This window comes from Mytilus californianus, unplaced genomic scaffold (genome assembly GCF_021869535.1).
Source record: "Mytilus californianus isolate M0D057914Y unplaced genomic scaffold, xbMytCali1.0.p SCAF_9, whole genome shotgun sequence".
Classification (NCBI taxonomy): Eukaryota; Metazoa; Mollusca; class Bivalvia; order Mytilida; family Mytilidae; genus Mytilus; species Mytilus californianus.
Genome location: NW_026262745.1, coordinates 41,079,298 through 41,091,611, shown reverse-complemented (window position 1 = coordinate 41,091,611; position 12,314 = coordinate 41,079,298). Strand labels below are relative to the sequence as shown.

At 33.3% G+C, this 12,314-nt stretch overlaps 1 protein-coding gene across 2 annotated transcripts in view; it reads right to left on the bottom strand.

Annotated features, from left to right (window-relative positions):
• Positions 1 to 345: 345 nt before the first annotated feature.
• Positions 346 to 12,314, bottom strand: part of LOC127716169 (myosin heavy chain, striated muscle-like) — a 54,059-nt gene continuing 42,090 nt past the window's right edge. For both annotated transcript variants that reach the window (XM_052222289.1, XM_052222288.1), the window contains exons 15-22: positions 11,678 to 11,890; positions 10,732 to 10,920; positions 9,866 to 9,982; positions 8,637 to 8,816; positions 7,148 to 7,349; positions 4,822 to 4,917; positions 3,343 to 3,444; positions 346 to 851 (exon numbers count right to left, since the gene is read on the bottom strand). In XM_052222289.1, the coding sequence (XP_052078249.1) occupies positions 573 to 851; positions 3,343 to 3,444; positions 4,822 to 4,917; positions 7,148 to 7,349; positions 8,637 to 8,816; positions 9,866 to 9,982; positions 10,732 to 10,920; positions 11,678 to 11,890 (1,378 nt within the window). In that variant the 3' untranslated portion in view covers positions 346 to 572. The remainder of the gene's footprint in view (positions 852 to 3,342; positions 3,445 to 4,821; positions 4,918 to 7,147; positions 7,350 to 8,636; positions 8,817 to 9,865; positions 9,983 to 10,731; positions 10,921 to 11,677; positions 11,891 to 12,314) is intronic.

Below are 12,314 nucleotides of genomic sequence, written 5' to 3'. Positions count from 1 at the left end.
TATTTAACAAATGGGAATTGAAAAAACTATCTAGTGTTGCTTTTTAAAGTCCGTCAGAATTCAAAAGAAAGGCGAAAGATACCAGAGGGACATTCAAACTCATAAGTCGAAAATAAACTGACAACGCCATGGCTAAAAAAGACAAAGACCAACAGACAAACAACAGCACACAAAACACATCACAAAACACAACACAGAAAACTAATGACTGAGCAACACGAACCCCACCAAAAACTGGGTGTGATCTCAGGTGCTCCGGAAAGGGTAAGCAGATCCTGCTCCACATGTGGCACCCTACAAACCTATACAGCACAGTGACTTGTACATGTTAAATAAACTAAAGACGATATTATAACTTTTTAATTTTAAATATAACATGAGGACAAATAATTTGTGGAACGACAGCATATTAGCACCAGTGCTGCATGTATATTATATGACGATCAAAAGTGATGCTACATATTTTGCAGGTAGTGAACAAAAATAATGTACCAGCTATGTTTTTGTATGTACAACGCCTTAATCAAAATAAAATTATTGAGGACATCTTATAGAGTATTCTTTATAGACTTTCATATAGCCTGCACTACTCCTTTCGATATCACAGGTCCTTTCTTGCTAAGTAACAATGCAGGCCAAACAAGATATTCAACATAGTCTCCAGAACTCGTGAAGTGTCGGAAATATGTGGTATCTATTGACTCCCCTGATTTCAGATCACTAAACATATGTACCGGTGGATCATTGACTGCCATTAGCCAACAAAGTTCAACACATTTATGCACAAACTGTTCACATTGTTCGATTTGTTCTTCAGTGATATAAGATTTTCCTTCTGATGTCTGGTACAACTGGAAATAAAAATACATATGTCTAAGTATTTAAGATGTTCTCTTCACCCGCTATATTTCTTTGTGTGATTATTCATCTCATTAATTTCTTTAGAATACTGTTTTAGATCATTAACGTCATAAATCAGTTTTTTACTCTACAGTATGTAAGTTGCTAATGTCTTTGGTTTGATATCTTGAAATGATCAGTGACAAACATAGCTCCATGTTAATATCGAAACGTGTTACGTTATATCTAATGAGTATTCTTACAAATATTGATATATAGAGAATATTGTATGGCTTTTTCAATATTACATCCGTATTAACCCAAGACATCAATATAATCCCACGAGCTCTGCTCGGGGGATTATATTGGTTGAGGGTTGATACGGTGTGTGATATTGAAATGCCACATCATATACACTTTATTATATAACTCAAGTAGTTGTTTTTTAGACGTCGTGACATGACGTAATATAGATTAGGGGTTTGATTAAGCCTTTGCAACCGTGACTGATGTCGATGACGTGACGTCATATAGATTAGTGGTGTGATAAAGGCTTTGTAACAGTGACTGCTATTGATATCATCACGGATGGCTGATACAGCACGATTGCCATTGGTCGTATTACACATACAATTTACATGTATTTACTACTAAGTATTTAATAAACAGAAATAATGCAGATTCGTGAAAAAATATGAAGAACGTATGGTATCAAATGTCCGTTGGTTTATTTTAACATATTAACTTATTATATATAACCTCTTCACGAATACCGTCATCTTTTTAATGGCGTTTCAAAATATTTAAATAGTAGTGCATTTTTTTAAAAATCGAATACGTATTTGAACTGGTTTGTTTTATTTTTAGAGCAAGAAAGGAGGGACGAAATATACCAGAAGGACAGTCAAACTTATAGATCGAAAACAAACTGACAACGCCATGGCCAAAAATAAAAAGACCAACAGACAAATAATAGTACAGATGACACAACATAGAAAACTAAAGACTAAGCAACACGAACCTCACCAAAAACTGGGGGTGATCTCATGTGCTCCGGAAGGGAAAGCAGATCCTGCTCCACATGTGGCACCTGTCGTGTTGCTTATGTTATTACAAATCCGGTAAATAGTCTGATTCGGTAGGTCACAATCGTGAAAAGGGAAGGGTATTGTAGTTACGACATAAGGAACATATCCGATATCATCTGTGAAACGGTTATTCCATAACGGTCAACCAACTCGTGATGGCGTCCGTAAAATTTACGAAGGGATAAGTTTCAACTTTACCATTTGGAACTCTTGGTTTAATAGCTTCCTTGTGAGCAGCAATCCTCTATTAAGGAAATCATGATAGGAAATACAAGCCCGGGAACATCGTATCAATTGGGAGATATATACTTCGTATGCAGGCGCTGCTGGAATGTTGCTACATAGAAACCGACCCTCATTGTCAATTTCTAGATGTAAGTCAAGATATGAGACAGACTTAACTGTATCTGTAGTATCCTTTATCTCTAGTTCGATGGGATAGATTCGTTCAACATAGTCACCAAATTTTGTATTATTTAGTGAGAGAACATCATCTATATAGCGGAACGTAAAGTTAAAGGATATTGCTAACTTCTTATCTTTCTTCCTGAGAAGTTCCTGTATGAAGTCAGCCTCATAATAATAAACAAACAAGTCGGCAAGAAGAGGGGCACAATTGGTTCCCATTGGAATTCCGACAGTCTGTTGAAAAACACGTCCTCCAAGCGTAACAAATATGTTGTCAATCAAGAAATCAAGCATCTTGATAATGTCAGTTTCAGAGAATTTTTTGTTTGAATCAGAGTGATTCTTTACAAAGTAGGATTTATCTCTCCCTAAGACAAGATACTTGTATCTACGTTCGCCATTCTTTTTAATGAAACAAAGTAATACCAACTCTTTCAATTTGTCTTTTAGTTTGGAATGAGGAATACTTGTGTAAAGTGTAGAAAAGTCAAATGTTTTAATACTATTGCAAGATGAGAGAGTCTTAGATTGTATGTACTCTAAAAGATCTTTGGAATTTTTTAGTATCCACATCTGATTCACGCCACCTCTAGAATAGACAGTTTCACAATAACTTTGGAGCCCGGCTTTGATTGCTGATAAAATAGATGTTAATAATTAAGAAAGAGGTTTCGTGGAGCACTTGGAAGACCCAGCAACATACCTTTGTTTGTAAGGACACTTATGTAGTTTAGGTATCCAATACAGTGATGGAAGATCCAGTTCTTCATCTTTGGTTGATTATGCTCCTATTGATTTAGTGGACAATTATTTCTGAACCAATTTTCCGTAAGATAAAACGAAACTGACTTTCATCTTGTAAATGGTCTGAATTATTTTAAGAAACGTAAAAGTAAGTGTTTCTACAGTTCGATTCTAAAATAATATTGTTCGTACAATTGATTGTTATAGAGGCAAGGGATTTAGACGACAATTCGTTTTATAATATAATAAAAAATATTATTACCCCTATAACAGTGGCTGCTGAATATTTCGCAAGTTCTTTTCTTACATCTTTTATTTGGCGACTATCTTCTTTGCTGAGTGAATGCGTCTTTTCCGGATTAGCCTAAAATATATTCTATTTGTCATAATTGCAATAACAAGATATCACTATTCAATAAGGCATTCCATAACTGCACAAGGCATGACTGGTCAATATATATAACACCGTCAAAATGCATGTTTTACCTTTAAAATTTGTGTTTTTAAAAGAACATAACAGATCGTTGAGTAAAAAATGGTTTTAGGGATTTGACATTTTCAATAGACATATCTACTACAATGATTTGTTCTGCTTTCGTTTTCAAATGGAAGGATGAGATTTTAAATACAATAATTCAACACGAGTTCTTTTCATTCACATTATAATATAGGAGTACGCAGATGTAATGGAGTTTATTTTTACTCCTTATATTCTAGAATTGTATTGATGAATACATTTAGAAAGATTTACGGATTTTTTTATCGTCCACTGTCAAATATTTCATGTATATTCAGGACACGAGGCATCATATCTAGAACCCCCATTCCGACCCGACTGGGCTGCTTATTTATGGACTTTTAAAATCCAAACAGATTCCTTTCTGTTTCATGGATTTTGCTACCGGATAGAATTCCAGATATTTCTATACCAATGCATTGGGTCCAAAAGACAATTTGTAAGCATCAAATACTATGTAGATACTTGTCTTTTGATGTAGACTACATGCTCACCTTAATATGACTTTTTTTGTGTCGTTTTGGGTACTACGTCATTGACGAGGACCCCACATCACCTTTTACTCATTTTAAAACTATCAAACATTTTCCAGTCAAACCGCAAATTAATTGAAATTGCTAGAACGCTTGAAATATGTAGACGACGTCTAACTTTGCATGGTGGTGTGGACAGTATATTTGTCATAAATCTGATCATTACTCTCTAAGTTATTATAATACATACTTTTTTTTTTATAACATACGATGTCGGTTTAAAGATGTATAATTGACAGGAAAAGGAACTGGTTTGTCATGAATTAACCCCCATCCTCCCAAAAAAGAAAAAAGTATACTACATAGAAGTATGTATATAATGTTTACAAAGTATTTGTTTAAACGGGGGCAAAATACTATTGACAGCTTATTTGCATACCAAGGAAGGATAGGATGACATTTTAGTATCGTCAGATGATGCATAAAAATCCTAACTGAATTTACTGCAATCGTCATTAGGGATTGATTGATGGCTAGAAAGTCTAATCTTACTGCATGTACTTAATTTTAACGCCATATTTAAATAGTGCTGTTCAATAACTTAGACAGCAAGATGGCGGCATTTCTACACTTAGATACGAAACCATAACCCTATGTCCGCTACTCTCCAATCACACAGAAAACTTATTTATGTACAGCAAGCATCTAGTAATGCAAGTATTATGTTTTGGCTTTATAAGTTAAAACTAACCATTTCATTCACACCATCTCTATGTATCATTAGTAAAATACGAGTAACATCCTTTAACTGACCCTCAGCTAGACGTAGACAAAAATGGTAGCTTTCCTAGAAAAAAAAACCAATGTATATATATCGATTTAGTTATCTGACAAATAGAAGTAGAAGATATCAAAAATGTTGTTTCATTCAAGTAATAACTTGAACTGAATTAGCATTATGTTCGCAAGAAAAGTCCTCTGTTGATATGCATAAAAAAAAAAGTTTTACACACATAAAATCTTTAAATAAATAATTGTAAATAGAATAATGGAAATTTCGTTTTTGATACTGACTTATCAGAAAGAATATCTAGCGAGCTCGCCATGGCGAACTTATATTCGGGCTGATGATGTCAGTATAAAAAGATACAGTATTAATACTGATCTCGTCATACCCTCGATGACGGTATCAGATGATGTATTTGGTTTTAATAGCATTAACGGTACCAACTTATCTGTTTTAGTTCACATACCGATTTAAAAAGTATAATAACAAAAATACCGAACTCCATGGACAATTCAAGACGGAAAGTTCTCTATCAAATGGCAAAATCAAAAGCTCAAACACATCAAACGAATGGAAGACAACTGTCATATAACTGACTTGGTACAGACATTTCCCTATGTAGAAAATGGAGGATTAAACCTGGTTTTGTACATGGCTAAACCTCTCACTTGTATAACAGTCGCATATAATTCCATTATATTGACAACAATGTGTGAGCAAAACAAACAGACATAATTAGTAAAATGTCAACAATTGGGGTACATCAGTCAACATTGCGTTATAATCTTAATCACTATAAAAAAATAACCATTTCAAAAAAGAAAAACAAAAAGACATACAGACATTCTATAGAAAAAGTACATACGCAAAAAAGAAAGACAAGAATACTAAAAATGCCCATAGCACAGTAACGCAGTAGCGGGATGTATAAATACCGAGCCACGCCAAAAGTATATTACCAAAATTGGACTAAACAGTAAAAGTTAAAAATATACAAAGACAAATAAAAAGAACACTTTAACACGTTATTAAGATAATAAACAACATGAGTACCTACAATCTGTACTTCAAGACCATCATGTATTATACGTGAATTTGATATGGAATATTTATCAACAAGGTCTTGATATCTTCCGATGAACTTTTTTAGAAAAGGACGAGACGTTCTTTGGCATAACCCTGGTTCATCAACCTTCTGCTCAGACACTGGTGATGTTTTATAAAGTCTGTGTATCAATTGTAAGCTATTGAATACCGAATGAGTTGGGAAATGTATATACCATGTGCAGGTGAAGTTGGTATATTGCTGCTAAGGTGGGGGAAATTTATAATTTTAAAATCAAAATCGTCTCGTTTGTCAAAGAGAGGCGAAAAATACCAAAGGGACATTCAAACTCACAAATCGAAAACAAACTGACAACTTCATGGCAAAAAAAAAGAAACAGACAAACAACAGTACACAAAACACAACACAGAAAACCAAAGCCTGAGCAACACGAATCCCACTAAAAACCGGCGGTGATCTCAGGAGCTCCGGAAGGGCAAGCAGATCCCGCTCCACATGTAGCACCCGTCGTGCTGCTCATGTTAGTACAAACTTGGTAACAACTCGGTCACATTCGGGAAAAGGAGATTGTAGTTACGATTAGGAACATATCCGCTATCATCTGTGAAACGTATATTCCGTAACGGTCAACCAACTCGTGATGGCGTCCGTAAAATGTACGAAGGGATGATTTCAACTTCATCACTTGAAACTCTTGGTTTAATAGCTTCCTTGTGAGCAGCAACCCTCTATCAAGGAAATCATGATAGGAAATACAAGCCCTGGAGTATCGTATCAACTGGGAGATATATACTCCGTATGCAGGCGCTGCTGGAATGTTGTTACATAAAAATGGAAAGTTCATAATTGGGAAGCTGAAATCATCTCTTTTGTCATAAAGTTTTGTTTTCAACCGACCATCATTGTCAATTTCTAGATGTAAGTCAAGATATGAGGCAGACTTAACTGTATCATATATTCTGGTATTGAGATGACCGTTTATGTCAAATTCGAGGTATAAGTCTAAAAATGTTTTATAGTTCTGGAGGATATATTAATGGAACCCAATCAGAAAAGTTTGGATTGTTAAAATACTGTTGGTTATGATAAGTGTATGTGCATGTTGCTACAAATTATTAAAGACTTTCCATTTAAATCTTAAGGTAAACGTATTTTTCAAATATTTTTCATGAATAACAAATATCTTCATTGACCTATTGTGTTACCTTTTCTGTTTGTATTTACCTTTGCAACATTCAAGAGACAATCTGCTGCCATTCTCTCGTCCATAGAAAACATGCTAGTCAATATCTCAAATGCACTGGTCCACTCATCGTCATATAATTGTGAAAATTTCTCGGCCATTTTCTCTGGTCTATACGGATCACTCAGGTTAGCTACAGAGGGATTTCCGTCACTAAGATTATTTCCCATAGCTTTGCTTAGCCTAAAACATTAAACTTACTATATGCCATTTGTTGAAAATTCACATTTCGTTAAGCAGTAAATTTACCACTATTCAAACGGAGTTGTACTATGGAACACAATTGTATATCATTGTACGTTGAGACAAAATAAGTTCGTTGACAAGAATCGAACATGTGTGACGAATTCGGGTTCGCGGTAACTAAGAATCAAGTAACACTAGCACGACTTTATCTACAATTTCATTTAAAAGCCGCACTCATGGTACGTAGTAATTATTTTAAGATTGAGGAAGTCCTTGTACACTATGCAATAAGGTTAAACTAAGTTTCTTGTGAGATACTGCTAAATTTTGCCAGTAGTACAAACATTTCTTTTCATTTTTGCATATTTTGCAGTCATGCGTTAATACAATTTCTCGTTTGCATTGATTGAACAATGATTATCATACTGTACAAAAAAATACTTATCATATGCAGTTACAATTAATGTTACATAATGACAAGAATGTTCAAAATTTTAACAATACGACAATCAGATATAAAGATAATCATCTCGAAAAACGACATATGAATTATTGATAATTAATACAAATAACTATAATAATAATAATAATAATAATAATAAGGAATAATTAAGGATCGACTGCCATGAATAGAAAATATAGATGTTTGCTTCGCGTCACGATGCTATCCTATTAGTTTTATGCGATATACACGCAACCTTGAAATTTTTACGTAGCAAAAGTTAGTTCTGATTGGTTTACTGATGATGTTGATTAGACTTTTAATGTGAACGCCTTTCAGGATCAACGAATCATAGCGATTAAGAATCGCGGTTGATACACTTAGGTGGATACTCCCACGTGGTAGTGCGGCGGATCCTCTTCAAATGTAAAGGTATACGCAGACGAGCCGCTGGTATGGATAACTTGTTGATATGTCGAATATATCAATGGGGTTCAATAGTACAGAAATGGTATAACATTAGATTGAAATATATGTGTCAATGGGTCATAGATATTAATCTCCTGTGATTTATGTCGTTAAAATATAATTAAGATGTCAATTATATGTCTGTTAGTTGAAAAATAAATAGATAGATGATGATTTTTCTATGAATAGATAGGGATTTTTGAATAAATAAATGTATGAATTGGGTGGTTTTAAAACCCCAGCCGGACTTCTGAACCCAATGTCCCTTCCAAATTTTTTTTTATAACAAACACAAAAACTGGCATAATTTTGATGCTGTGAAGTACTGAGTACCTTTAAGAAAAGTTATGAGAAGTTTGTTTTAAAAATGCTACCTTCGTAAGAGATTTGATTTGTCATCCTGTGTTTCCTTTAGCTCCTTCGAAGTCTTTTCTAAGGTCGACTTTAAATTTTCAGTTTCTTTTTCTAGCTGTCGCTTTTCTCTTGATGTGCTCTCTATATTTTCTTGCAACTGCTTGTTTTCCTTTGATATTTCTCCACCTGTATCTTTGAATCTACAATTAAAGAGAGGTAATTCCTGTATTAATTCTACTTCCATTTGGACAAAGTTTTTGATTTTATATTTCCCCAAACATGTATACCTATATTTAACTGGACATACACAATTTTAACAAATGCAACACGGCGATTGTCACAAGTGGACTTTTGTGTGGCACTTTAGCTCAACCTCGAATGTTGGTGATGGTCACGCGCTCAATATCTCGTTTTCTGTTTTGTGGACTGCTGTTTTTCTGTGAGTCACTTTTCTTTTGGTCATGTCTTTGCTTGTCTTTCTTGGAGCAATGAATTTTAAGTACATCAGTATAATCCCATGTTTGCAAAACCGTAATTTTTAAATACGATAAATTTGATGACAGTATAATTTGAAATAACTTTAGTTTCATGTCTGGTATTTTGGGGATCACAAATTTGCGATCATCAATTCGCGTATCGCTAATTCATAGATTGACAGATGACTAACATTTTTCTTTTCTTCTGCAATGAAATTATTTACAGTTTGGTCTGGATATTGCTCTAGATTGAATCTTTCTGTACTATTTATAAAGTTGCAGTATGAAATCTTCAATATGTTTGGGTAAACTCGCCTTCTGTATATTAGAGTGTAAGAAGGCATGGTTTCATATTTTCGGTATAACTGCGAACATTCTTTGAAACTGCTTTTTTGTGATTGTTTTGTTTGTATACAAGTGATTTTGTTATTTTTCATATCCTCATTTTGAAGTGAATTACTTTTCTTGCACTGGTGTTTATTGTTGTTATTTTATATTCCTTTTGTAAATTCACTGATCGAGATTAGAAGGAAATACTAGTAGTTGATATATCATATACATGAACCTGTCAGTTATATTGTTCGTAGTTTTTGTCAACTCTAAGTTTTTTTATCATAATTTTTTTATAATTCTTTGATCTTTAATTTCAATAATTTTATACCTATACTGACCTGTACACGCTACATGTAGCAGTACAATTGAAATGCACAAATAACACAATTGAAATATCTAAATCAAATTTTAACTCGTTTATTTTTCTGGGTGTCTCATACCTTTGAAGTTCATGGGTTTTCTCTTTTATTTCATTTTCACGAACAGTAACTTGGATTTGAAGTTTCGATATTTGTTCCTTTAAATCCGATATTTGACTTGATTTCTCATCTATAGTACTAAAAAGAAAATATAAGTATAAATATAGCAAATAAGCAAACAATTCTTATACGAAATATGTATCATCAGAAATAAAATTATTCTAAAGGAAATTAACGAAACAATTCACAAGTTGGTATGTTTCCAAAATTGATTAAGTAAAAGTTACAATGTATATCCCTGTATAAGGTCGTTATATATTTGAATTAAAGTATTTTTCAGAAAAAGTGGAATGCAACATGCCTAAGGCGACCCTTTTCACCTAAGTTTCTTTTATTCCAAAGATGTCCTCTTTGGTGTTTCAGTGATTTATTTGTATTATAGACTATAGAACACACGCAAATGATTCAACTATTCTGTTTCAAACAAATATGCCTCCCACATTTCATATAAGTAAATTCATCAAAATGATTTGTTAAAAAGTATCCTTTTGCGATTAATATCATTAAACGTGGACCGTGTTAACAATATGTAGCGTTAACATCATTATCTAAGAACGAATCGGTATATCAGACGACATAAAAGCTCAATAGATAAAGCTTTTGAACTTCAATAAGAAAAACAAAACATACATCTTTCTACTGTAAATATTTTAATATGTGCAACTTAAGTTTTAGTAATTTTTATTATGTATGGACAATTATGGAAAACCAATTTCCAATAAACATGTAGCCCTTCAAATTTCGAACGTCAAAATTAAAACAAAATGTCCTTCAACAAGCTGTTTGAAGATTTTAACTGAAATGGGCGGAAAGAACATTTTACTTACTCTACATATGCCTTTTTCTCACCAACTGCTTTCCATAAATTCTGTTTAACGGCTTCGATATCTGCTGTATAATTGTAATCCGCACTTTTTGAATTTTCTTCTTCAGCCTTTTTGCCTTCTATTTCAAGTCTGAGTAGATGTATTTTATATGCCACTCTGGAGAGGTCATCAGTTGAACTCTTGTACTTCCTATAAATGTATAATACTAAACGTTCAAATTAGAGATCATAAGATTATCAAACGTTTTATTATCTGCGAAAACTGAAAACCTGTAGGAATATTGTTGTGCTAATGAAGCTTCCTCAGTTAACAGACAATGAACAGGTCAAAACTTAACAAAGACATGTGGAGCAAGATTTGCGTACCATTCCGAAGCACCCCCAGATCACCCCTGGCTTTCGATGGGGTTAATATTGTTCAGTCTTTAGTTTTCAAAATATTATTTTGTAGACCATTGTCATAATTATATTTGATTAAAACGTTGAATTCACAATTGTTTTCGTTTTTTTCTAGACTGACATAATTTGTGTAAAAAAAGAGAGGGTATGAAATTCGACGTATTTCATAACAAGTTACAAAATATGTATTTGACACGAAAAAGGTGTTAGCTATTCGTCACTGTGACAGCAACCAAAAGATGCAAAATATTCTCCAAAAGACTTTAAGGGTCAACATACGTTTTTCAACAACAGACTGCTGTCTATAAAACATATCGAGCTCCAAATGGTTCGTCTTTAAACAGTCAATAAATTGAACATAAATTATCAAAGGTCTACCATAAACACAATTTGACAAACGACAACCACTGGCGAAACTCCTGATGTAGGACAGCCATGGATTGTTGGGTTTGTGTCTCTTAGATGTATATGATCCCACATCTTTTTTCCTATCAATCCGTTATCAAACAAAACTTCTTTTTTAATTTCATTACACCCATTCATTATACCTTTTGAAATCATCCTTTTCCATAGACATTTGATCTATATTTTGAGTAACGTCATTCAATTTTTGTTGTGCTTCTTCTATTGCTGTTTGTATGACATTAGGGTCACTTTTCCAGCCTTCACCAGTCACGTGTCGTATTTTTCTGATATGATGATGTAAGGTAGAAACATGTTTAGTCACATCAGATACATCCATAATTGCTTTGGCAAGTTTTCTGAAATAAATGAGATAATTCACCATTATAATTCTCCTAATGCAGTCATTGAGTTTTTATCAGTATGTCTATTGTATAGTTTACAGCCTTATACAATTAGTAAGAACTCAGTATAAATACTTTAATAGTGATTAAAGGTGGTAACGAGAAACATTTTAAATAATCACGGGTATTTGTCAGCTTTAATAGTAATGATAATTTGTATATTATCACTATTATTCAAAATCGCGTATATGATGTATTCGTTAGTACATAGCCGTCTCCTTGAATTTGATAATTAATTCAACCAAACTGTATAAATACCAATGAAGCAACATAGCACATTTTTAAAAAAAAATGATGATAATGGGATGGCTGCTTAACGTCCAACGGCAAATTGATATGCATATTCGGGACGAGAACATGTTAATGTAATATGAATATT